Source organism: Lepus europaeus, chromosome 2 (assembly GCF_033115175.1).
Source record: "Lepus europaeus isolate LE1 chromosome 2, mLepTim1.pri, whole genome shotgun sequence".
Classification (NCBI taxonomy): Eukaryota; Metazoa; Chordata; class Mammalia; order Lagomorpha; family Leporidae; genus Lepus; species Lepus europaeus.
The window spans coordinates 77,065,362-77,092,090 of record NC_084828.1 but is presented as its reverse complement, the minus strand read 5'-3'; the positions used below and the strand labels follow the sequence as shown (position 1 = coordinate 77,092,090).

Below are 26,729 nucleotides of genomic sequence, written 5' to 3'. Positions count from 1 at the left end.
GTTCCTTTCCAGATTGCTGTAAATTCTCTGCCCTTGTGAGAAGCGTCCTCCTTTTAACTGGAACAAGTAATTGACTGGTCTTTAGCTTAGCTTAAGAGGGACCAGCCTTCTGCTAACTCCTAGAAACAGCCTGTGCTTAATGAAAAGCCAGAAGGAGTTGTGTAAGATGTTTGGAGATAAGCTTGCTGGACTTTCTCCCTAGTACCTCAGTGAAGCAATTCTGGCCACCAATGTGACCTGCTCACCAGTGAGACACACTGGAGCGGTGGGGTGGTTTGTCGGAGAAACAGCCTTTCAGTTCCACAGCCTCTCTGGGCCTGAATTTCCTTGAGTCCTCACACCCTCGACAGAAGGAAAATGGCGGAACTGAAGGTAAGAAACTATCTGGCAGGTTCTCTGGTGGGGGTTTCCAGCCGAATTTGTGGAAGCTTCCAAGAACTCCAGAGTGTCAGATTTGGGAAGGACATAGAAGAACCATGGCCCAAACCTGTATGTTTAGAGGTTTCACTGTTGTCTATGAGCATGGCTCAAGTTGGCAGACAAGGGAGAACTGATAAAGGAAAGTGATGACACTCTTATGGGTCATCATTTGGCTTTGTTGGTTCCAAATATTATCTTGGGAATGTGTAGCTATCCAAAGGGCTCCTCTCCACCGTGGACACACACGTTTCTCAGTATGTCTGTTTCCCATCCCCTACTCTCAACATCATCCTGTTGCTGCAGCCTCCTGGACTGATCCCAGCCCACCAATTAGAGAGGGTTAATCTCTTCAGTTAATTTGAGGTACAGAATCAGTCCTTGGCCAGTAGAACTTCCACTAGAAAATATCACCTTTTTATTTAATGTGCAATTGAAAAGTATGTGTGGGTGATATATGTACTATTAGGTGCTGGGCATTTTAACAGTGAATTCACATTAAAAATATATCTGAGTTATAGATGCTCTTAATTCTACTTAACAAACAATAATAAGAAAAGCTCAAAGAAACTAAATGATTTGCCCAATGTCACTGCTGAAAGGGACTGTCTGAATCAGAAGTTCAAAAAGGAGCCTTTAGTGGCTCCTACTAGGCTGGTTCCTTAAGGCCACGCAAAAGGAGTGTCTCTCCAGTCTCTACACCATGCCTAATACCCAACTCTCATTTGCATCAGTGCCTCACATATGCATGCAAAACAACAGAACGGCCCAGAACCTTGGTTCAAGCCAGGTGGGCCAGACCTCCAGGCTTTTTCCCAGCTGCCCTTCAACTGGTGTCAAGTTTGAAGACTCAAACGACTCCTTGATCGATAGGAATCCTGTAAACGCTCAGTACTGGAGTAAAAGAGTTTGTTTTGTGTCTTTAGGCCTGAGAATTACCTCTCATTCTTTCACTGAGAAAATACTCTGTGCTCGGCCAAGATGCCATAGATGGATGTAGGACAGGAACGGAGTCTGAGCTACATAGACACCAGAGCAGCTTTCTAAAGGAGGCTGCTCTTCAGCTGAGTCTTAAGCTGGGAATTGGTTAAATGAAGAAGGCTGGCACGAGAGGAAACAGCGAGTACAAAGCAGAAGGTCCTGTGTGTTCTGGGACCCAGAGTGTTTCAGGCAAATTTGAGTCACTAGCAAGACAGCCCAGCCAGAGATCCCTCAGGACATGGCTGGATGTACTGGGCTGTGTCCCCGGGTGGGGAAGGGTGGCAGAGGAGGAGACACAGGGTCATCATGTCCAGAATGGTAGCTGAAGTCGTGGCAGAGGGAGAATACACAGGAACTTGTTTGTTAATGAAAATCCTATGAGCAAGTTCAGCAAGAATTGGAAACATTCCAACTGCTTATAAATAAATTATATCTAAAATCCTTATCCTGCTGTAATTTTTGAGCAAATTATTATGCAGAGCATCAGCTCACCAGTGTGTAAATTGCATGCTGGTCTTTGTTCTCGGTTTCAAAGACAGTCTTCCCAGGCTGCTGTTTAATCTCTGCAAGGAAAGGTTAGTTCTAGAGGTCACAATCTAAACACAGAAAGTCACAGTGCATCATACTCAATCTAGTCAATAAGCATTATATAATTTTTTTAAAGTTTCTCACTTTTTATTTCTACATTTTATTGGATATGTCAACACAAAGCCTCAAGCCTCAAATCACATTTACATAAAAACATAACCATGGGAAGAAAATTCGAAAGATAAAATAATACAATTAAATTTTAAATAAACCACCCTATATTCTTGGGTAAGTTGTTTTGATTCTCCTCCGCTTGGTTTCCTCTTTTCTAAAATGAAGAGCTGCTTTTTTAAAAGATTTATTTTATTTATTTGAAACAGTTTCAGAGAGAGAGAGAGAGGTCTTCATTTGCTGGTTCACTCCCCAAATGGCCACAACGGCCAGGGATGGGCCAGGCTGAAGCCAGGAGCCAGGAGCTCTTCTGGGTCTTCCATGTGGGTGCAGGGGCCCAAGCACTTGGACCATCTTCCACTGCTTTCCCAGGCCATAGCAGAGAGCTGGATCGGAAGTGGAGCAGCCAGGACTCAAACCGGTACCCATATGGGATGTTGGCTCTGCAGGCCAAGGCTTTCACCCACTGCGCCACTGCGCCACTGCGCCACAGCACCAGCCCTAAGAGCTGGCCCCACCACCAACTACTTGACTTTGAGTCTATATTTAACTAGCTTCTGGAATGATTCTATTCATTAAACAGAGATAGGACCGCTGTTTTACATAATTAGTTTCATGTTGGTACTGTAAAAAATTGCCACGTATTTAGTGGCTTAAAACAAAGCAAATTTATTCTCTGTTGTTTCTGGAGCTCAGAAACCTGAAATCAAGGAGTAGGCATTTAGCCCAGTAGTTAGGCTGCCCACATCACACCAGAGCACCCAAGTTCCATTCCTGGCTCTGGTTCCTGACTCTAGCTTCCTGCCAGTGCAGACCCTGAAAGGCAGTAGTAATGGCTCAAGCAATTGTCTCCCCACCACCTGTGTAGGAGATATAGATGGAGTTCCCAGCTCTGAGCTTCTGCCTAGCCCAATACCAACCATTGTGGGCAATTCAGGCATGAACTGGTGAATGGTAGTGCTCTCTCGCTCTCTCTCTCTCTCTCTCTCTCTCTCTCTCCTCTCTTCTCTCTCTCTCTCTCTCTCTCTCCTCTCTCCTCTCTCTTTCCCCCCTCTCTCTCCTTCCCCCACTTCTTTGCCTCTGAAATAATTTTTAAAAATCTGAAATCAGTTTTGCTGGGCTAATGACAAGAGTTCAGCATGGCTGGTTATTTCTGAAAATTCAGTGGGAAAATCCGTGTCCCTGGCTTCTAGAGCAGATACCCATTTTGCTTGGCTGGAGGCCCCTTCCTTCATCTTCAGGACATCGTTCAAATCTGTTTTGTAACAGAACATCAGCGTTTCCTGTTTTGTAATCAGCTCTCCCAGCACTTCTGCCTTAAAAGGCCACTTGTGTATATGCTAAGGGGGCACCTGAGTAATCTGGATGTCTCTCCCCATCCCAAGACCCTTAATTTAATCACACCTGCAAACGTCTCCTTTGTTCTCAGGTGACAGAGATTCCAGGGATTAAGACATAGATTTCTCTCACAGCCATTATGCAACCTACTGCAATAACCTTCAAGCTCCCCTAACTCTGTATTTTAGGTTTTCATCACTGCTAACTAGAAATACTGGATTCTTTCCACAAGGAAAAAAAGATAGAAATGGATCCATCTCTACCCCGACTTCTCTCTCTTTGCTTCACACTCAGTAAGAGAAAGTAGGTATGCCATCTGCCCGCCCCATCAGGTGTTACCCAGAATCAGGCAGGAGAAAACAACTCATAAAACTACTCTGACAAGTGACTGATATCCCAGGGACCATGTGAGAATGAAAAAGCTGTGTCCTGGTGAGCTGCCAAAGAACCGACAGTACTGAAGTCCTAGGGAGCTCGGGAATTTATTCTTTCATTTAAAAGAATGCATATAATTCTCTTGGAAAGATGAAATGTTTTTGTTGGATCAAATTATTCATAAATGTGAACTGCAGAAAACATATAAACACGCTTGCTTAACGTTAGATCTTTCTTTGATTTTATTTCTGTATAAGGCATATTTTTTACATAATCACCAAACCAGCTGGAGTTGAGTGCTTGGATTTTCATAGCTGAGGATAGCAGAGTTCAGACCTGTCCTTGAGCTCAAAGCCTCCAGAAAGGAGTAGCCAAATGCTGCTTCCCCAATGCCTTCGCCCCCGGCGGTGAGGGACGTAGCGTTTCAAAGCTCTGATAAGCTCATCTGTAATGTTTCCCTCGGAGTTAGAAAAACAAAATGATCTGAGAGTGACTCGGCATTTTCCAGCCACGCTCTGCAGCTAAGATGGAGACACGGATCCAGAACTCACACCTTCGCGGCACTGGAGTGGCTCCCTTCCAAATCGCCAGCTGTTCCTTCTCCTTTCTTGTCTATTTGTTAAGGCACAGTCTGAATCAAATGCTTCAGAATCACGTATATGAACTCTCTTTTCCCTTGTTCCAAGCACAAATATAACCCTGACCTTTGTTCTGAGGCCAGCACCTGCAAAGAAAAGAGAAGGTTAATGAGTAAATCCTCCCGTGCCTGCCAGAGGGCTCAGCTGCACTGGGCAGCACTCAAACCTTCCTTCCTCTCTCGCAGAGACAAACAATGCAGTGTTGGAACAAAGGCAGGCACTGTAGTATGGAGCAGCTTCAGTCAGAGGCTCGTCTAAAATTGCATTTCACAGAAAGAAGATAATTTGAGGTCATTATAAATTCTCAGCAGCTCAAATTCAATCCTGTTGATGGCGAGCATGAGGTTCAATTTGAGAGAAGAAAATTGTATTCAGTGAAGAATCGAAAGGCTGAATGGCCTCTGTCATTCCCAAAAGAAATCTTTGCAAACTGCGTGCTGCTGCTGTGAACAAATGTGTGTATCACAGAACCTGGTGATTGGGTTATGATCAATTTTAAAATATACAATAAATTCTGTCTGAAGGCAGAATCATTTCACTTCCATTGCTTTCTAGGTCATAACATTTCAGAGTTAGGGAGGGAGGGAGGGAGGGAGGGAGGGAGAGAGAGAGAGAGATAATCTTCCATCCAATGGTTCATTCCACAAATGGATGCAATAGCCAGGGCAGGATCAGGCAGGGCAGGCTGAAGCCAGGAGCCTGGAACTCCATCCACGTCTCCCACGTGGGTGGCAGGGGCCCAGGTACTCAGTCCATCTTCCAGGTGCATGAGCAGGGAGCTGGACTCGAAGTGGAACACCTGGGACTCCAACTGGCACTCATATGGGATGCTGGTGTCGCAGGTGGAGGCTTAACCCCCTTGAGTTAAAACACCAGCTCCTTCAAGAGCCAATTCTAATATGAGTGCTATTTACTTCTATAAATGGAGTTAGGACCCTTTTTGCTCTAACTTGAACACCAATTGATTTTAGCCCAGGATGAGCACAGTGCAACCTGGTTCAGTGAGTGTAGGGCCCCATCTTAGCTTTTCTCCGTCTGAGAGAGAAGCATGGCTGGGGGCAGAGCTCAGGCCCCCAAGATTCTGGACAGCATACAGAAGAGTGAGCTCAATGCACCATGCCAGTATGCAAGCGATGATCAGGCAGACAGCACCTACACTTAGAAGGAATATCTCTTAAGAATCTTGTATGGGCCAAAGCATGGGGGTACACAGAAATAAACAAAACTGCCATAGTCCCAGCCCTCATGGAGCGTATATACCAGGAAAGAAGCCAGACAGTGAATAAGGACTCCCAGGTGTGTTCAACAGTATGAGTAAATTTAAGGGGTTCCTCAGAATTTACTTTGTTGAAAAAATCCCTTCCCTCTAGTCGTAAAGTTAAGAGATCCCCACTAGAGTAGTCCCCACTGTGCCACTGTGGGAAGATTCTGGGCTGACACTTCTGGCGAAGGCCACATATTGCTGTAAGCTTCATTTCAATGCATCCACACAGATACAAATATATGTACATGTGTGCCAAGTGTGAGCTGGCTAGTGTTGGCTTTTGCTTGCAGCAAGACTAGTTTCTCTGAATAGTTCTGCCATCAGGTTTGATCTAGACTCTTCTTCCCTGGTGCTTTTTTTTTTTTTTTTCCTTCAGGAAATTGATCTTCAAGCTCAAGTAGTCTGTGATCTTGATCCAGTAAGACCCTAATAACCTGGAGTTAGGGTGATGCCTGAGCCATCTCCCCACTCAGGAACTCCCAGATGGAACTAGGATTCAAGAACCCATTTTTGGAATAGGATACTTAACAAGTTCATAAATCAACCAAGTACAACTTAGAGTGGGCATGTCTATGCTCGACCAGCACTACTGTTCTGATTATTTGGAAGTCTTTAAAACCCACATAAAACATCCAGCCTTTCCTTTTCCCATGCCAAGACATAGCAGAGATGTGTAGAACATCACACACAAACACAAGTCCCTGTAGAAATTCTTACCTCTGTAGACTTTCAGTGTTGTGAGATGCTCTTTAAATCCCATCAATGATGGCATTTGTGTCTTTGTCCCTTGCAGTATATTTCTGGATTTGGGAATGAGTGTGCTTCAGAGGACCCTCGCTGCCCTGGTTCCTTGCCAGAAGGACAGGTATGAATACACAGAATGTTTAGAGAGCCCGGATGACTAGTCTTCAAGCCAAAATGCCTCCACCCACCATGGCTCTTCCTAAGTTCACTTGTGAACAGTCTAGAAGTTTTACAGGTCTTCAGGACAACTGGGATACAGAGCATTGTCAATACAAAGATAAAAATTGGGTTGGTGGTTATCTATGTCAAAGCCCCCAACCCAAACTGGAGGACTTCCAGGAGGATCCATCCTCAAAGACCAGAGCTAAGGTGACTTCCTCATAGTTTTCTTGAACAGCATAAGCTATGACAATATAGAAAATAGCAAAGTATTTAAAGGTGCAGCATTTGCCATAGTGGTCAGGATGCCATGTGGGAGGCTCACAGACTGTATTGGAGGTGCCAGGATTTGTGTGCTGGATCTGCTTCCAATTCTAGCCTCCTGATGATGTCCACCTGAGGAGGCAGCAGGTGAAGGATGACTCAAGTACCCACATGGGAGACCTGAACTGAGCTCTCAACTCCTGAGCAGGTCATTGTGGACAATTAGGGAGTGAATCAACAGATGGGGGATTGATCTCTCCCCCCTCATCTGTGTGCCTTTCAAATAAATAAAAAGTTTTTAAATAAACAAAAATGTATGCATAAAGATGCTCATGTAAGTGTTATGATAGAAAAATATGGTAAACATTTTTTCAAAACTTTTTATACTTTTGTTTATTTATTTTCATTTTATTTGAAAGAGAGAGAGAGAGGCACACAAAGATCTTTGGTAGTTTACTTCCCAAATGCCCACAAAGAACCAGAGCTGGGCCAATGCAAAGCCATGAGTATGGAACTCAAGCCAGGTCTCCCACATGGCTGTCAGTGACCAAACTACCTCAGCCATTACCTGCTTCCTCCCAGGGTGGGAATTAGCAAGAAGCTGGAATTGTGAGTAGAGCCAAGATTCAAACCCAGGCACTCCGATAATAGGATGCAGGCATCTTAAGTGGCTTCTTAATTGCTGCATCAGATGCTTGCCCTTCAAAACTTTTTGAAGACTACTTCTTGGCATTGAAAGTATTTATTGCTGGCGCCGTGGCTCAACAGGCTAATCCTCCGCCTTGCGGCGCCGGCACACCGGGTTCTAGTCCCGGTCAGGGCACCGATCCTGTCCCGGTTGCCCCTCTTCCAGGCCAGCTCTCTGCTGTGGCCAGGGAGTGCAGTGGAGGATGGCCCAAGTGTTTGGGCTCTGCACCCCAGGGGAGACCAGGATAAGCACCTGGCTCCTGCCATCGGAACAGCGCGGTGCGCCGGCCGCAGCGCGCTGCCGCGGCGGCCATTGGAGGGTGAACCAACGGCAAAAGGAAGACCTTTCTCTCTGTCTCTCTCTCACTGTCCACTCTGCCTGTCAAAAAAAAAAAAAATTTAAAAAAAAAAAGAAAGTATTTATTATATAGTATTTTCTTAGAAAGACAGTGGGGAAAGGTGGAAGGGAAAGAGGGAGAGAGGAAGGTAAGAGAAAGAGGAGAGAGAGAGAGAGAGAGAGAGAGAGAGAGAGAGAGAGAGAGAAAGGAAATGCCTGATTATTACAAGAGTACATGAATCATGAGAGCCCTATTTGGAGGATAAGAATAGAAATAAATATACTAACATGTCAACGTTGGGTTACATCCAGTTGTGGAGATAATGTTAGATACCAAATATTTTATAATTTTCTACAATGAGCATGTATTACATTTGGCATTATGGGGAAGAGTTACATAAAAACTTTTCCAAGACATATATATTGATTGGGGATGGTTATGTGCAGTAGCCTAGATCATCGCCATCCAGGGTAGGATTCCATCACTGAAATTGTTGGGAAGGCAAGATATTTTTTGAATTGGAATGATTTTTTTTATTGCTTCTTTTGTTTCAGAATAACCCCCAGGTCTGCCCTTACAATCTGTATGCTGAGCAGCTCTCAGGATCAGCTTTCACTTGTCCACGGAGCACCAATAAGAGAAGGTACACGATTAGGTTAATTTTGACCTGCAAACTGTTAGAGCTATGACCTAGGACCCTGTGCTGCCACTTGTACCTGGGCCATGACTTGGCAGGACTGCCCTCAGGTCCTTCCCATAGCCTATGTTCTGATTCATAGTAGGGGAAGATGGACCTTATCCCCAGCTAAAATCAAATGCAATGCCCAGTGGAAGAAGGGGAAAGGAATAGTTGCACAGAACCTGCGAAACTCACACATCCACTTCCATCGACAAATTCTCACCAACACACACAAGGAAATGTTTTAAGCAGTCTGGCCTTTCTCTAAGGACTGGCCAGTGAAGCTTTGTTTCGTTTTTTTATATAATGATTAAGTCACAATAATTACAGAAGACCCAGAACAATATCTTCAGCTAACTGGAGCATTATGTCCTTGGCATGAACATGTCAGATAACCCAAGGTCATGTATCATGGCCCCTTGAGGTTTGAATTAATAAGGTTTTTACTCTTTGGAATTTGCTTTTTCTGGAAACCAGCACATTTGTTTGCACGGCATGTCATGTCCCATGTTTGCTCTAATCCTATAGACCAGGTCAATGAGCATGCTCCCTTGATTAATCCCTAGGAGGTAGCTTGGATGTAGCACCTGCTGTAGTTCCAGGAGATGGTAAATGTCGTGATTTAAGTAAGTAGTATCTATCTCATTTTGGAATTTCAGTCTAAGGCATCTGTGAGGAGGGTTGTTGCTACTACTGACGCCTTAGGGAGGAGGGCAGACTGTCTTGTACTGCTTAGTACAGGCGACAGGGATTGTCTTCACAGGGCCTCCTGAGGATCAGACGAGCACATGAGTGCAAAAGCACACTACCCACACAAATGATGAAATTGTGTCCCTTAGTGACTACTCATGTCCACTGTGCATTCAGGCCATCGGGTTTAATGCTGGCTTCTTCTTTTCCAGCTGTGTGACCCTATCTGGATCTTCATATGTAACAGAGAGATACTGACAGTGCATATTTCATCACTGTAGTGGGAAGAAAGGGAAGAGTGTTTGTAAAGTGGCCCATGGTCAGTGTTCAGTTCATCATGTTGTTATCATCACCATCATCATCATCATCATCATGACCACCACCATCACTGCCACCATAGCAGTCTTCCTCAATTCCAGGGTATCTGTAGGGGGTGGTCAGGGAGCTGAGTAGGATCTAGGGCAGGTGCTATACTACAGTGTCAGTGCCAATATTGCTTTTCTTTTGATAGATATGTCCATGGATTGGGGGTGGGTAGACACTTTCCAATATGTATCTAAAATCAGGGGTTAATTCTGTTGATATTTGATTGTCTCTCTCTCTTTGTAAACTCGAAGAGACAAGGTAAGAAAAGCACACAGACAGTTCCTGTCCCTTCTAATTTATGACAGCCTGGCCCCCATGACTCTGCTCTTGACTTTATGGCCCATCCACTAACAGGCCACCTGGCCTCCGGATTCTGCTGCCTGCCCCCATTATTCAGCAATATCTGCAGCCAGCAGGAGCTGAGCGCTGTTCCAGGAGGCTGAAAAGGAGCTGTTGGCATTTCATTAAGAAGCTGGCACCATTCCCTGAATCAGAATTAAATCTCTGTCCAGGGCGATGTAGTGCTGCCTGGGGAGTTTTATAAACTCAGCTTAAAAAATATAAGGGACACTGGGCATGGCTCACCCATCTGTTTAGAACTTTCCAAAGGAATCCAGAAAAATTTTCTGAAAATGCTCAAAATTCCCTATAGGAAGATAAGGCCAACTCCTCCTATTGCCTGAAACTCTTAGTGACTACTTATTTATTTATTTATTTATTTATTTTTGACAGGCAGAGTGGACAGTGAGAGAGAGACAGAGAGAAAGGTCTTCCTTTGCCGTTGGTTCACCCTCCAATGGCCGCCGCAGTAGGCGCGCTGCAGCCTGCGCACCGCGCTGATCCGATGGCAGGAGCCAGGTGCTTATCCTGGTCTCCCATGGGGTGCAGGGCCCAAGGACTTGGGCCATCCTCCACTGCACTCCCTGGCCACAGCAGAGAGCTGGCCTGGAAGAGGGGCAACCGGGACAGGATCGGTGCCCTGACCGGGACTAGAACCCGGTGTGCCGGCGCCGCAAGGCAGAGGATTAGCCTAGTGAGCCGTGGCGCCAGCAACTACTCATTTAATCCATAAAGTATAGGGCCACCACTAAACTATTAGAGGTTCTGTTATCTATCTATCTATCTATCTATCTACCTATTATCTATCATCTATCATTTATCTATCTGTCAGGGATTGATTTTTGTTATATTAGTTAGCTGAGAAGGTCAAAGTCAGGACAGAGAATGTGGAAAATTTAGACAATGATAAAATTCTATGACTAAGGGAGACAATTCAAGAAATAGCAAATAAGTGAACAATTACTGTGCATTTTAGGTACACGAGCTCTTTGAGTTCTCACAACAATCCTAAGTGATAAGAATGAAGACCAGGATGACCCAGGGAATTTAATAACTTGCCCAGGATCACACAGCAGGTTCTAAGATATACATAAGCGCTCTCAACCCCATATACTATTGGCAGTTGCAGGGGATTAGTTTATTACTTGGCTTAAAGTTTAAGGTCTGAGGCCACATCATAAAGAGCTGGAAGAATCAAGTGGAAATTGAACAAATTTATCCTGTTATCCCCAAGTTGGCTCAATGTTGGGCCAGGCCACCTCCACTCGCTGAGGTACATGCTCCTTAATCTTAAAAGGCCAGAGCCTAGTCTGGTCTTCTTTGGTCAGAAGTAGGGTCCTTCTACCTTCTGTACTTTGTCAGGATAATGGTCTCTGGAAGGGCTGGAGTCCATCTTAGCGAGTCTCAGTGTCCCCCCAGCTTCTGAAGGGATCTCCCTGTGGTCTCCTTCATGGGATTCTTCCCTGTCTGAAGCCTGAGATCTGATACTGGCAGAGAACCCTCTGGTCAGGCCTTGACACGCACAGAAAGCAAAACGTAAGAAAGAAAGAAAAAACAAAGCTGAAAATAGACTATAACGCAATGTGGACATATATCTTATAATTTTGGAACACAAAATTGTTCATTTCCTAAACCTCTCACAAATTAATGTCAAAATAACCCAGCTGAAAACATTATAGGAATTGTACAAATAATTCATGGAAAAATTATAAAAAGCCAATACACAAGTGAACAGATTTTCAATCTTGTTCCTAATAAAGGAAACATAAAATAAGATACTGTTTTTCACCCACAAGACTAAAATTATCAATAACACTCATGTTAGGGAAATGTGGGCGATCAGACATTCTCCCACACTGTTGGTAAAAGAGTAAAGTGGTACAATGGCTTGAAGAAATTAGAGAAGGAGTCATTTACCTTTCAGAACTTTCTTTAAAGATTTATTTATTTATTTATTTGAGATGCAGAGTTGCAGATAAAGAGAGGAAAAGACAGAGAGAGAGGTCTTCCATCTGCTGGTTCACTCCCCAAATGGCCCAACAGCTAGGGCTGGACCAGTTCAAAGCCAGGAGCCAGGAGCTTCCTCCAGGTCTCCCACATGGGCACAGGGGCTCAAGCACGTGGACCATCTTCCACTGCTTTCCCAGGCGCATTAACAGGGAGCTGGATCAGAAGCATAGCAGCCAGGACCTGAGCCAGCACCCATATGTGATGCTGGTTCTGCCAGAGGAGGCTTAACCTACTTTGCCACAGCACTGGTTCACCTTTCAGAACTTCTTTTAATTTACTTGAATTATTTTTACCCTTGGTATGTGATAGAGCTCATTAAAAAAATTTGGATTTCAAAATTTTTTACAACCAAGATAAACTTTTAATTCCATTAACTACAAACTTGTTGAAGTATCCTCATACTACTCTTATAATTTTTAAGGAGAAAACTGATTTATATTTCAAAACTAACAAAGATGCCAATTAAATGGATTTTACGGCACTGGTATTCCTCAAGGTACCTTTCCTTCTTTTACTGCTGTGGGGAAAAACTATTCTTCATTTTTTGGCAGCATGGGAATAACCAAGAGCTGGAACCTCAATCTAAAAGGTGGTAGGTAGAGAAGATAGAAGACGTCAGGACTCTAGGCAGCAAATAGGCAGTAAGAAATGATGCTTGGGGTAGGCATATGTCCTAGAGATTAAGATGCTAGTGAGGATGGTCACATCTCATACTTGTGTACCTGAATTCAATTCCCAGCTGCAACTCCTGACTACAGCTTCCTGCTAATGCACACCCTGGAAGGCAGTGGTGATGGCTTAAGTAACTGCATTCCTGCCACCCACGAGGAAGACCTGGATTGAATTCCCAGCTCCTGGCTTTGATCTGGCTCAGCCCCAGCCATTGCAGGCATTTTGGACATGAACTTGCAGATAGGAGCAAGCTCTCTCTCTATCTCAAATAAACAGACGTGTCATTGCTTGTCATTGCTCCTGACATTAAAGCCCACAGATTGTTGCTGACTTGAGTGTTTTTCTGATGGTACTTCCTGAACCTGTCTGTGTATTACTCAGAATGTTACCCTAAGGCTGTGTGTTCTTGTCTCCCTACAGCTGGCTGTATAGGATTCTGCCCTCCGTTTCTCACAAGCCCTTTGAATCCATTGACCAAGGCCATATCACTCACAACTGGGATGAAGTTGATCCTGACCCTAACCAGGTAACCTGGTCCTGTGAATTGGAACATACCATGAATCCAAAGCTTTGAAAAGAAATTTTTAAATCATGCTAGAGTCTTTGAAAAATTGGTGAGCTTTTTAAGATAGATTCTCAAGTATCTGTTTTTTGCTCAAACCTGGGTAGAAATTATGAAATTAGATTGTGTGTGTGTGTGTGTGTGTAAGCCTGTGTCTGTTTTACCTAATGGCATGTAGACAAGCACAGGGATAGTCAAGAGTTGGTGTGAGTGCTGAGGTGAATTGGATGGATGGAAATTATATAGGCTGGTCAGAATATATTTGTGCACATAGGGTTTGTGTGGGGGGGTGTATTTTAAACTTATCACAGAATCTAGAGAACACATTCAATACTGGCATTTCTGAAAAGAGCTTTGCATTCCTGCTCTTCTATTTACTGTGTCCTTGAGCCATGGCATTTCAACTATAAAATAGCAAGATAACACCTGTCTTCAGAGATATGGTGAAGATCACGTGAGACAATACAGGGGAAAGTGCTTTGCACAGTGTGTAGTACAAAACAGCCATGATGCTGCTTCAGCCATCTTGGTGTATTTACTTAAGGACAATGGTCTCAGAATTTATTTTCAGGTAAATTTTTTTCATTTCATATCAATTTTTATTCTGAGATCTCCATCTGTCCCCCTCTCCCCTGCTCCACCACCTACCCTCCCCCTATAGCTTCCCTTTTGTTTTTCTAAGGCATTTTGTCTATACTAACAATTCTCTGCAAATATTCCCCTAAATACTTAGACTTTTTGTAAAAAAAAATAAAAAAGCCAAAAGAATTCATAAATACATTTGGTTTCCTGCCCTATTCCATCTCTTCCCTTAATTATGAAAATCTTGGAGAACTAAGTACCAGTTTGAATGCCACCCACCCTTCTCCAATAGGGACTGGTAAGTTGGAATCCAGGGTGGAAAGAAAATGTGAATTAGCATCTTAAAATATTGCCTGCATCACAGCCGTTTTGGAATTGAGATATGCTGTCTAGATAACGGATCTTTGAACTTGTGTGAAGTTTAACGTGTGAAGGAGGCATCCTTCCTAGCTGCCTACTGCCTCCCATATTGCCTTTGAACACAGTAGAAAAAGGCAGTCCCTGCTACAACCTCCAAGCCCCCAGATTCAGTCCCCAGACAAGGACACACAAGGCCAGATTTCCAGTCCCTACCCCCTTTCCCTTTGGCCAAACAGAGCCCCTGTGTAGGGCACAATTTGAACAACCAACCTGGGGACCCCGGCTTTACCTTATCCTTGGGCTTCACCTGGGCTCCTAACTATTCCACTTATCACCGTAGGGTGAGGAATGCACCTGGCAAACCGTGCCCTTTAGCTGTTTACCTCCTCACTCATCTCTTAGAGGGCCTCAGTCTCCTGCCCTTTGTCTAAGCATCTGCTTGACTCCTAATGGTGTTAGAGGTGAATTCCATTCACCCTGCAGTAACTGACAATAGACAGATTAATCAGAGAAAAGGCATGCATATGTATTATTACTGTGCATCAGCCCAGGGAAATGACAGGAGAGTGATTACCCAACAACCCAGTGAGGTCCAAGTGCCTCTATGCCCTTGTTCCTAGAGGAAAGGAAATAGAGAGCACAAGGTCAAGTTGCCTGACTGGCAGAACTTCACCAGATTAGGTCTCCCAGGTCATCCCTTACAGCTGCCTGTAGCAGATTACATGAGAAGCCTGTCTGGGGGTGGGGACCACTTTGCATCCTTTCTTCTCCTGTGGTTGGTTAACTTTCCTAGTTATTGGAAGAGATTCCTAGGGAGGGAGTTTAAAACGGTTGCACTGCTTTTGGAAGAAGTTTTCTCAGTCAGATAAAGGAACTTCTGGGAGAGAATCTCCCGCTGCTTAAGGGAGGCACAGGAAGAGATGCGAGGGCTCCTGAGAGCAGTCTCAGGACTGCTTTCCCGAAGCTCCAGGATCAAAACACCGCATTTTGAGATTTTTGGTTTTTTGAGCCCCACCTATTACATCTCAAATGCTCTAATGTCTCTCAATGGTCATGCCAATTGTTCTTATTATTAGACACAGCTGCTTAATTACCAGACTCCATATTCCATAATTATGTAGGATCTCTGTCTTTAATGTGCTGTACATTGCTATTTAATGCTATAATTAGTAATCCAATGGTAGTTTTTTCACTTGATGTTGCTATATGGGCAAAATGTTGAAATCTTTACCTAATATATACTAAACTGATCTTCTGTATACAAAGAGAATTGAAAATGAATCTTTACATGAATGGAAGGGGAAAGGGAGCGGGAAAGGGGAGGGTTGCGGGCGGGAGGGAAGCTATGGGAGGGGGGAAGCCATTGTAACCCATAAGCTATACTTTGGAAATTTATATTCATTAAATAAAAGTTTAATAAAAAAAAAAAAAAGATGGATACCTGGGATTTCATAGAATTCCTGGTCAGACGAAACACCAGCTAAACCTTTATTACACGCTAAGTTTGGGAGGGTGAGAGGTTATTTGGCCCCTGATATGCTTTCTAATTATTTTCTTCAGATGACACAGGAAATCTTCGATTACATTTCTGACAGTTCTCTTGAGTAGACCCAAGCTCACATCAGATAAGGGGAAATGGTTAGCAGATTAGATGAAAATTAAACACAAATAAAATTTTCTATGAAAATCCCTTAAGTCATCCCTAAAATATAGGATACCTGGTTTTCTGTGTTCTGCCTTGAATGTTAATTCTTAAGTATACTACATTTGAGAAACATTGGCTAGACTAAAAGATATATTACAGGAAAAGTCCATTGGCAGACTTCAGCTTTAAATCAGCCTTTTTTTTTAAGATTTATTTATTTATTTGAAAGTCACGGTTACACAGAGAGAGAAGGAGAGAGAGAGAGAGAGAGAGAGAAGGAGAAGTGTCTTCCATCCACTGGTTCACTCCCCAATTGGCCACAATGGCCAGAGCTGTGCCGATCCAAAGCCAGGAGCCAGGAGCTTCTTCTGGGTTTCCCACATGGGTACAGGGGTCCATGGACTTGGGCCATCTTCTACTGCTTTCCCAGGCCATAGCAGAGAGCTAGATCAGAAATAAAGCAGCCGGGTCTTGAACCGGTGCCATATGGGAAGCCAGCAATTCAGGCAGTGGCTTTACCCACTATGCCACAGCACCAGACCCCCCATGCAGATTTTAAGGCAACAAAGTTCCTAATGATTAGTGGGATGGGCTGATGAGTTCCAGTGCCTCTGTGCAAGTAGTTCATAACAGTTGTTTACGCCTCTGAACCTTAATACATCACCATAGACCTGTGTGTTTTTGTGTGGACAACAATGGAATTATAACTATAATTTTATTTGGGCTGGGGATTAGGTTTTAAAACTAACCTTTGGCTGGTGCCGCGGCTCAGTAGGCTAATCCTCTGCCTGCGGCGCTGGCACACTGGATTCTAGTTCCAGTCGGGGCACCGGATTCTGTCCCAGTTGCTCCTCTTCCAGTCCAGCTCTCTGCTGTGGCCCGGGAGTGCAGTGGAGGATGGCCCTTAGGCCCTACACCCACATGGGAGATGGGGAGAAGCACCTGGCTCCTGGTTTCAGATCAGCACGGTGCGCCAGCCGCAGCGGCCACTGTGGAGTGAACCAATGGAAAAGGAAGACCTTTCTCTCTGTCTCTTTCTCTCTCACTGTCCACTCTGCCTGTCAAAAAAAAAATTTTTTTAATTTTAAAAAAACTAACTTTTAAGTGACGTGACTCTACTGTGACTATGATAGGTAATATGCTCAGAAATATACTTTTATTATATATTATTATTTCCCTGGCCACTATTACTACATTTTATTTAACATAAAGGCACATAACTTCTTAATGATTATTTTGCAAGATGCTAATCCTGTTCTAATAGAATTTTTCTAGTTTTATCTTATTATACAAGTAACATATACTGATAAAACTCAAATGATGTAGAAATTAATAAAGTAGAAAATGGAAATTCCTTATCATATGTGAGAGCTAAGTGTATCAGTTGTTTGTGTTAATTTATTATTTCTCTTTTTTTAAAGATCTATTTTATTTATTTGAAAGCCTGAGTTACAGAGAAAGAAGAAGGGAGGGAGGGAGGAAGGGAGGGAGAGAAAGAGAAAGCGAACGAGTGAGGCATCCTCCAACTGCTGGTTCATTCCCCAAATGGCAGCAATGGCCAAGGCCAGGAGCTAGGAGCTTCATCTGGGCCTCCTATGTCCTATGTGGGTACAGGAGCCCAAGCACTTGAGCCATTTTCTGCTGCTTTCCCAGGAGCATTAGCAGGGAACTGAATGGGAAGTGGAGCAGCCGGAATTCAAGCCAGCACCCACAGGATGCCAGCATTACAGGTAGCACCTTTACCCCTAATGCATCATTTCATAAATAGTTATCATTTTGTCAGAGAAGACTGAGGAAGCTGCATTATAAAGCCTGAGCTAAAAGAGAGACACCTGCTTGCTTTTTAGAAGACCTTCAATCCATGTTTGTTTCTCTTTCCCTCTTCATGTGCCTGCCATTCTAGCCTTGCTTTGCATTTGTCCTTGAACTTGTTAGTTCTCTCCTATTTTGAATTCCTTCAACATTTTCTATATATGACCACCAAATAAGTTTTTCCTTTCCCTCCAGTATCTCCCCTGTTTACTTGTGACCTTGTGTTCACACACACTGGAAGATGTATGCCTCACAAACATCTTCATGAACACCAGGTCCATCAAGGTAATGGCTTGTTGTCCTCCTAACTTGTGGCTGTGTCACCTGCCATCTGCTTCTCTTGCCCTGATGCACACACCCTGACTGTTCTTGCAAAATCTATCCTTTTGTCATCATTTACACCTTCTTGACAAGTCAATATCTCTTTCCAATTTTATGCTTCATTAATTAGCCACAACATTTTGCATTCATCACTTTCCTCCTCTTAACCTCCTTCAAATATGTGCTGCAGACTCTCACCAAGCAAGTGTGAGAAAGTTAGATTTAGATACCTCTCTGACAGTTGTTTCCAACTGCGGCCTGTGTGAGAAGCATGTCTTCACCTGTCACAGAGCAAACCCAATACATCACCAGCTTCACCAGCTACCCACATTAGTCACCTCTGAGCATTGCCTGGTGTTTCCCCCAGTCTAATATTGGTCCATAGTGAGCACCACTGGATATGCTATCATCACTATCATCCTTGGTACGCTCCCAGGAAGACAGGGGACTAGTCCCCCAAAAGCCTTTATTGCCCTTAGTCAATCATCCAGAAATCAAAGCAAACTTTCAATGTACTGAAATTCAGTTTGTGGCTATCATAACATGCCTAACTGTGTTTATCATGTGTCTTCCTCTAATTCCTGAAATCTCAGAATTTAATGAACAAATGGGCATCCAATTTAATTATGATTTCACAGATCTCAATCAGCATCCCTGAACAGCACTCCTCTTTAGAGGGCAGTGACCTTTAGAATGTATTTTCCTTATTACTTCATCCCTAACCTCTTGATTGTTGGAAAGAAAGACCCTTGACCAGTTAAGCCTCAGCTGAGGAAATTGCCTCTCAGTTCTCACCCAGCATAATATGGACCAAGTAAAAAATACCTCAAAGCTAATTAAAGATACCATAAAATATCATGAAAGTCCTTCTGTCTCTACTAAATGTAAACTGGTGAAAACGTTTCAAAGCAATGCATTCTGACAGGACACTTGATGTCTAGTTTGTTGAACTGTTCAGTTCTTGCCATCCTAAAAGCTCCATCCTTCTGGTCTTAGATTTGCTTTTGTCTGTAAGCTTTTGCTCAAGCCTCTTCCATTCACAGCCAGGCTACATAAGAAAGTCACCTAAACCCACTTTTTCATCCTTGGTTTGTTTTTGAAGATTTATTTTATTTATTTGAAAGGCAGTTACAGAGAGGGAGAGAGAGAGAGAGAGTGAGAGAGAGAGAGAGAGAGAGAGAATATCTTTCATCTGCTGGTTCACTCCTCAAATGACTGTAAAGCCCAGGGCTAGGCCAGGCCTAAAGCCAGGAGCCTGGAACTCCATCCTGGTCTCCCACAAGGGGGACACATGGACCCAAGCACCTGGGCCTTCATCTCCTTCCTCCAAGGCACATTAGCAGAGAGCTGGATCAGAAATGGAACAGTTGGGGGACAGGTGCTATGGAGTAGCCCATAAAGCTGCCACCTGGGACGCTGGCATCCCATATGGGTACCAATTCAAGTCCCAGCCACTCCACTTCCCATTCATCTCCCTGCTAATGCATCTGGGAAGGCAGCAGGAGATGGCCCAAGTGCTTGGACCCCTGCACCTACGTGGGAGACCCGGAAGAAGCTCCTGGCTCCTGGTTCCCACCGTAGCAGCCATTTGGGGAGTGGACCAGTGAATGGCAGGTCTCTCTCTCTCTCTCTCTCTCTCTCTCTCTCTCTCTGCCTTTCAAATAAATAAATACAAGAAGAAGAGGAGGAAGAGGAGCAAGAGCAGTGGGACTTGAATCGGTGGTCATGTGGAATGCCTGACTGGTGTTGCAGGGTAGCTTAACCAGCTGTGCCACAATGCTGCCCCCTCCACTTCTTAACCTTACACAACTCAGTCTACCCAGACCGCTGTATTGAAAATATTTGTGCTATTTGTGCCCTCTTAAAACAACAGTTCTCCCTCCAATTAATACAGGTTTTTAATCAAAACTTACATAAAAGGGTCAATACTCCCAAATTCCAGCAATGCAGATTAAATACTTCTAAAGTTTTGGTTTCTTTATTTCTAGTCTTTTCAGTATACATGTATGTATATAAACAATCCTAGGGTCCCATGCAGCCAGTAACCAAATGTGGCACGATTTAAATCATGCCAATCTCTGATTTCACCAAGAGTATGCAATATAGAACCCACAACAACACTTTTTAAAATCTTCTTTCCCCAATTTTCCCCAGATTCCAACCCTCTCACCTCTAAGTCCTCCATTACCTCAACTTCACCTTCCCTGATCTTTTATTTTTATTTTATTTTATTTATTTATTTGAGAGGTAGAGTTATAGACAGTGAGAGGGAGAGTCAGAGAGAAAGGTCTTCCTTTCATTGGTTCACTCCTCAAATGGCTGCAACAGCCAGAGCTGTGCTGATCCAAAGCCAGGAGCCAGGAGCTTCTTCCCAGTCTCCCACGCAGGTGCAGGGGCCCAAGGACTTGGGCCATCATGCGCTGATCTTTTCCTGCCTTGTCACCACAGGTTTTCAGCTGTTCTCTCCCTGTCTTCTGCCTATGGTGCTTGTGATGTAGATCTCCCCATCCCCTTTCCCTGCAACACACCCCCACCCACGGTATTGATCTCCCTTGTGAGATTGGAGTCCAATATACTCCAAGATTGAGAAAATCAGAATTTTCTGTCAAGAGTAGAGAAGGGAAGAAGAAGGGGCTGTGAATACTTTTATATTAATGCTTTTCTTAAAAAATAAATCACATATATTCACTGTTAATAAACTCATAATACAGTTTTATATTTTATTTTTTAATTAGACATTTTGTGCATTTTCCAAGTCTTTTGAACTTCTTAAATGTAGATAACTTTTAGTGCTGTATTATAATCCAATACATGCTAATACTTGTTAATTGTCAAATATGTAGGTTCTTTCCATTTTTACCATTATAAATTATCTACAGCTGGCCGGCGCTGCAGCTCAATAGGCTAATCCTCCGCCTGCGGCACCCGCACACCAGATTCTAGTCCCATATTGGCGCCGGATTCTGTCCCGGTTGCCCCTCTTCCAGTCCAACTCTCTGCTGTGGCCCAAGTGCTTGGGCCCTGCACCCCATGGGAGACCAGGAGAAGCACCTGGCTCCTGCCTTCGGATCAGCGTGGTATGCCAGCCGCAGTGCGTGGGCCGCAGCAGCCATTGTGGGGGTGAACCAACAGTAAAGGAAGACCTTTCTCTCTGTCTCTCTCACTGTCCACTCTGCCTGTCAAAATAAAATAAATAAATAAATAAATAAATAATCCACAGCTAAATGCTATATGGTCTTTTTCTCTGAAACATCGCCAATTATGGAACAGCTGACTTCCCTCTTTACTTCCTGAGTCTCTGTCCTTTCCTGGATTTTGTGGCCTGCATGACTCCTAAACCTGCACAGTAACTGTTCTCCATGGTGCTGAACTAGACTCTTACTGCCCTTGTCTCCTCCCTCTAGGAAAGGCCATGTGTTCATCACTGTCCCCTCTTTATCTCCTCCTCTTCCTTATTGTCTTTCTTAGCCTCCTCTTTTCTTCTGCTTATTGCCCCCATGTTCCTTCACAATAGTTTGCTAGCACTTGCATAACAAAAATAGACCACATAGTTTAAACAACAAACATTTATTTTCTCAAGGTCTGGATTCTGAGACTAAGGTGTCAGCAGGATTGAGTTTTCTGAACTTTGGTTTTCAGATGGTTGTCCTCTCCTTGAACCTTCACATCCTCTTCCTTCTGTATCTGAATCCAAACTTCCTTTTCTTATGAGGACCCTAATCCTATTGGATGAAGCCTACTCTAAGGACTCATTTTAATTTAGGTACTTCTATAAAGAGTCTATCTCCAAATACAGTCACATGCTGAGGCACTGGGTTTTAGGACCTTAACATATTCATTGTGGAGGGGGAACACAATCCAACCCATAACAATCTATTCCCCTTTCCTTCTCAATATTAGGTATCAGTGACTCCCACTTTTGTTAGATTCTCTTTGTCTTAGAGATGAAGATTCAATTGTTTTTAAGAAATATTCAGGTGGTATTAAGTAGGAGGAGAAAGTTCTTAAATAACAGGATTTTTCCAGCCTGCTTTGATTCCCACTTCCTTCTATCTCCCCCATGCTACCCCCAACACACATATACACACAGTGTAGCAGGTAGGATTGTGGAGACTTACCTTTACCTCTGACATCACTGCAGCCTGATGCTTGGTGTAACCTTGAGGATCACATTGCAGGAAGTCAGTCCCTCTGCTCTTGGAAGCCTTGCTGGGTCAGCCTTCAATGTATATTCTTCAGTATATATTCTGTCATCCACTTTATGACCCTCTTGCCATCTTTCACACCCCCCTTTACTTTTTAAAAACATTTCATTCATCCTGATGACATTAACTATTACCTCTCAGTAATGTTTTACAAATCCCTCCCTCATCTTCAAAACCCTACGTTGGACACTTCCATGTGGATGTTACAGCTTAACAGGTTCTGTGTTGAAGCTGCCATAGTCTCATCCAAACAAACTTCTTTCCCTGGCTTTTCTAGGCCTCTTACTGACATACTAATTCTCTTTTTTAAAGATTTATTGATTTATTTGAGAGACATAGTTATAGACAAAGAAAAGGAGAGCCAGAGAGAGAGATCTTCCATCCACTGGTTCACTCTCCAGATGGCCACGATGTCCAGGGCTGGGCCAATCTGAAGTCAGGAGCCAGGAGCTTCTTTCAGGCTTCCCATATGGGCTCGGGGGTCCAAGCACTTGGAACATCCTTCACTGCTTTCCCAGGCCATTAGCAGAGAACTGGATGGGAAGTGGAGCAGCCAAGACTCGGACAAGTGCCCATATAGGATGCTGGCTCTGCAGACAGAGGTGTAACCTACTACACCATGGCGCCAGCCCCCCACAATAATTCTTTCACACAACCATGTTTGAGTCCTTAGAGTCATCTTCAAGAATGTCTTGACTTCTCCTTCTACATGGAATTAGGTTTCAAGTACATAGTATGTTGACTCAAATATACATAAAAGTTATCAGGGGGACTTGTTGAAAATGTAGAATTCCAGCCTCATCCCCCAGAGATTCTAATTCAGTGAGTCTGTGGTGTTACCCAGGAGTCACTCCAGATGAGTCGTATGCAGTGTGGTACTAGATGGGTGCCACTTGAAGAAATACTGCTCTAGATTTTGCTTCCAGGATGCCTCTGATTCCTTCCTTACTCTTCTTAATTCCATCTGATTCGGAGCACCTTCCCCCTTACATGGACTATTATAAAGGCCTCCTAAATGATCTGTATTCTTCCCTATGCTATCCCACACACCACAGTCAGATTCACCTTGCTAAGTCATCTCAAAAATCTTTAAATTCCAACATCACCCCTCCCCTCCACTGGCCAGTCAATCAAGTGTAGGCTCCAAAGATGACAGATTGAACCCTCTGCTTCCTTTCATGTCCCCTACCCAGCAGGCACACTAGAAGCATCAGCATCCCAAGCCATTACCCGAAGCTGCCCTACAATGATGCTTCATGCTCTTTCATCTTTCTGAATTTCCTCTTCTTCCTGCACAAATACCCATCCAAATCCTGTCCATAACTTAAGACCTATTTTAAACATGACTTTCATCATTGAACCCTTTTGATATCTATTAGGGTATTTGAGACTAGGGTTTGTGTTCTCATCACCTTCATTTAATCTTCAGCATGAAACACACACCTTCTTCCAGATAGTGGAGTTAAAAAATATTTGTTGAATGTACTTCCTGATAGATCAGGTCCTGTCATCCTATAAATAGAATAGACTGTGTTTCTCTAAATGCATTCACTAGTATTTGCCAACATTGCAGTGTGCATTGCCCTGTTCAGCCCTTTGGACAGCTTGCTAGCTCTTTTTACAGTGCCTCTCCATCAGCTTACATTTTGTTCCTTGAAAAGATATTGGAGCTGTCTGCAAACCAGACAATTTCATTGCCTGTATCTTATTTTCCATGTATAAGAATGTTAAAAAGGCCCCTTGCCAGGACCAATTCCTGAGGGAACATTCCTATTTACATTTCTCTTCCAAAGTCATATCAACTTACCCATCTTGTTATCCTATCAGGAAGTATCCACACTTCAGGGTCTTCTGTAATGGGTTTCCTGAGGGCATGTTCACCTCCAGCACCTAACATAAAATCTGGCACTCAGAGAGGCTCAATAAATGTTTGAATTTCAGAAGAGTGGATAAGAATGCTTGCCCCGAAGCATCTTAGCAAGGTTGCATCCCTGGAGTCAGACTGGGCCAGAACAACTCTAAACTGGAAGGGCAGTAAATGAGGGTCAGACTAAAAGACTAAGACTATTACAAGGATGCAAAACTTGGTTCAAGAGCCAGGGAGAACAGAATAGGGAAGCAGATCAAACTTAAACTGAAATCAAAGGGCTTGGGGTGTAGGTTAATAAGAGGGACTGAGAGAATACTGGCATCAATTAAAAAAAAAGATTCATTTATTTATTTACTTGAAAGTCAAGGTTACAGAGGGCCGGGGGGAGGTCTTCCATTCACTGGTTCACTCCCCAGTTAGCCTCAATGGGCAGAGCTGTACTGATCTGAAGCCAGGAGCCAGAAGTTTTCTCCGGGTCTTTCCACACGAGTGCAGGGGCACAAGGACTTGGGCCATCTTCTACTGCTTTCCCAGGCCATAGAAGATAACTGGATCAGAAGGAGCTGCCAGGACTCAAACTGGTGCCTATCTGGGATGCCAGCACCACAGGCAGTGGCTTTAGCTGCTATACCACAGTGCCGGCCCCACGCATCAATTCTTAGTAGAGAATATTTAATTGCTCATAACCATCAGTTTTCTCACTTCTAAAATAGAGATGATGGTGGTCATGTGAGCCTCATAGAGATGTTGTGGGAATTAAATGTCATCCAAGAAACATTTACTGAATGACTGTGAGGCTCCATGCTCCATGCTCCATGCTAGGTGCTAGGTCATGAATATAATAAAGCACTTAGTCTTACATTCAAGGGCAAGGTTAAATAGGAATCTAGTTTTCTAGCGATGATGCTCATCTCTTTTGTGGCCTTGTGAAAGACTTTTGAAAGTCTCAATAAATCACAGTGACTTGGATTCTCCTTGCCTGGGATCTTGCCTATACCTCAAAGAACACCAATGAATCAATGAAAGCCTAACTTCTCTCCACATAAATCATGCTGTCTTTTTTCCTCAAATTGTTAGATTTGCTGAAGGATTCTGTGAGACACCATTTCCGTCACCCCTACTTTTGATACCTGGACTGAAACTCACTGGTACCAATTAGCTGCACTGCTCCTAGTCACAGCTGCTGCCAACGGTTGCCCATGTGTACATTATGATCATTATTTCACCTACAAGTTATTTGAAGAATCTTGGATAGATGGCGCTGACTTTTAATGATATGACTACCTCTAGCCAGCCAGTGTTCTTAAGAGCATCCAAATCATCTGATCTCGTTGTATCCATGGCAGTGTTGCAGGGAATCTCAGTAAATCAGAATATCTCGGTGTTGAGAGGGATTCTCAGATCATCCAGCCCAGCCCTCCAGTTTTCTGACTGTGGAAATGCCAAGGCCAATTGTCTGATATTTTCTTTTCTCTGAGCATGAATTTTAAATCTTAATCATTAGAAGTTGTTGCCAATCATCTATGTTCCTCTTTTGGTAATCTTAAAGAATTTTTTATTATAATCTTGGCTGCTCTTGAACATGCTTTTCAAATTATTTTTGACCACCTCATTTCTAGAAAGTGAGTTTATTTTACAATGTAGTTTGAAGACTGCAGCTGCAAAAATCTGTGTAGTAGTGATAGAATTTAGAGGATGGGGCTGGCGCTGTGGCACAGCAGGTTAAAGCCCCAGCCTACAGTGCTGGCATCCCATATGGGCACTGGTTTGAATCCCAGATGCTCCTCTTTCAATCAAGCTCTCTGCTATTGCCTGGGAAAGCAGTAGAGGATGGTCCAAGTCCTTGGGCCCCTGCATGTTCGTGGGAGACCCAGAAGAAGCTCCTGGCTCCTGGCTTCAGATCAGCTCAGCTCTAGCTGTTGTCATTTGGGGTGTGAACCAGTGGATGGAAGACCTCTCTCTCTGGCTCTACCTCTCTGTAACTCTTTCAAATAAAATAAAATAAATCTGTAAAAAAAAAATAATATAGAGGATAAATAGACAACTCTACAATTACAGTCAGAGACTTCAGCACCCCTCTCTCAACAGCTGATAGAACAACTGTACCAAAAAATCAGAGGGCATATAGAAGCGACGATTCTATATATGAATCATCATATATGAAGAATCAACATATATGAAGAATCAACTTACACATATATGGAGAATGAACTTACATATTGGAAATAATATTTGGACTTTTAGAAATATTGCTTAATTTTTGAGCTATTGCTGAATGTCATTCTGACTTTGAAAAATCTCACAAAATTGCTTTAGTCTTGTTTTTTGAAATTCATATAAGCAATATTCTCAGAGCCTTATATTTATTCTTTCACTGAATCAGCCAATAAATATTTACTGGTGCCTGCTACAGTCAAGACATAGCAGTGAGCGTCACAATTGATGCCACTGTTTTTGAAATGCTTAATAATTAAATTCTGAATAGGAGAGTTCTCCTATTTAACATTATATAGTATATTGTAGGACTGTATTAATTTGATCAGGCTGACATAACGAAATAAGAAAGACTGGGTGACGTAAAGGACTGACCTATATTTGGGGACAGTTTTGGAGACTGGAAGCTCCAGTTGAAGGTGCCAGTAGGGTAGGTGTCTCCTAAGGGGTTTTCCCTTTGGCTTGCAGACAGCTGCCCCTCTCACTGCACCCTCTCGT

General features: G+C 43.4%; 1 protein-coding gene across 1 annotated transcript in view; it reads left to right on the top strand.

Annotated features, from left to right (window-relative positions):
- The first annotated feature begins 213 nt into the window (after positions 1-213).
- The window catches only part of HGD (homogentisate 1,2-dioxygenase), a 52,380-nt gene continuing 25,864 nt past the window's right edge, over positions 214-26,729 (top strand). The window contains exons 1-4 of the mRNA XM_062208694.1: positions 214-372; positions 6,506-6,577; positions 8,459-8,547; positions 13,081-13,186. Of these exons, the coding sequence (XP_062064678.1) occupies positions 358-372; positions 6,506-6,577; positions 8,459-8,547; positions 13,081-13,186 (282 nt within the window). The 5' untranslated portion in view covers positions 214-357. The remainder of the gene's footprint in view (positions 373-6,505; positions 6,578-8,458; positions 8,548-13,080; positions 13,187-26,729) is intronic.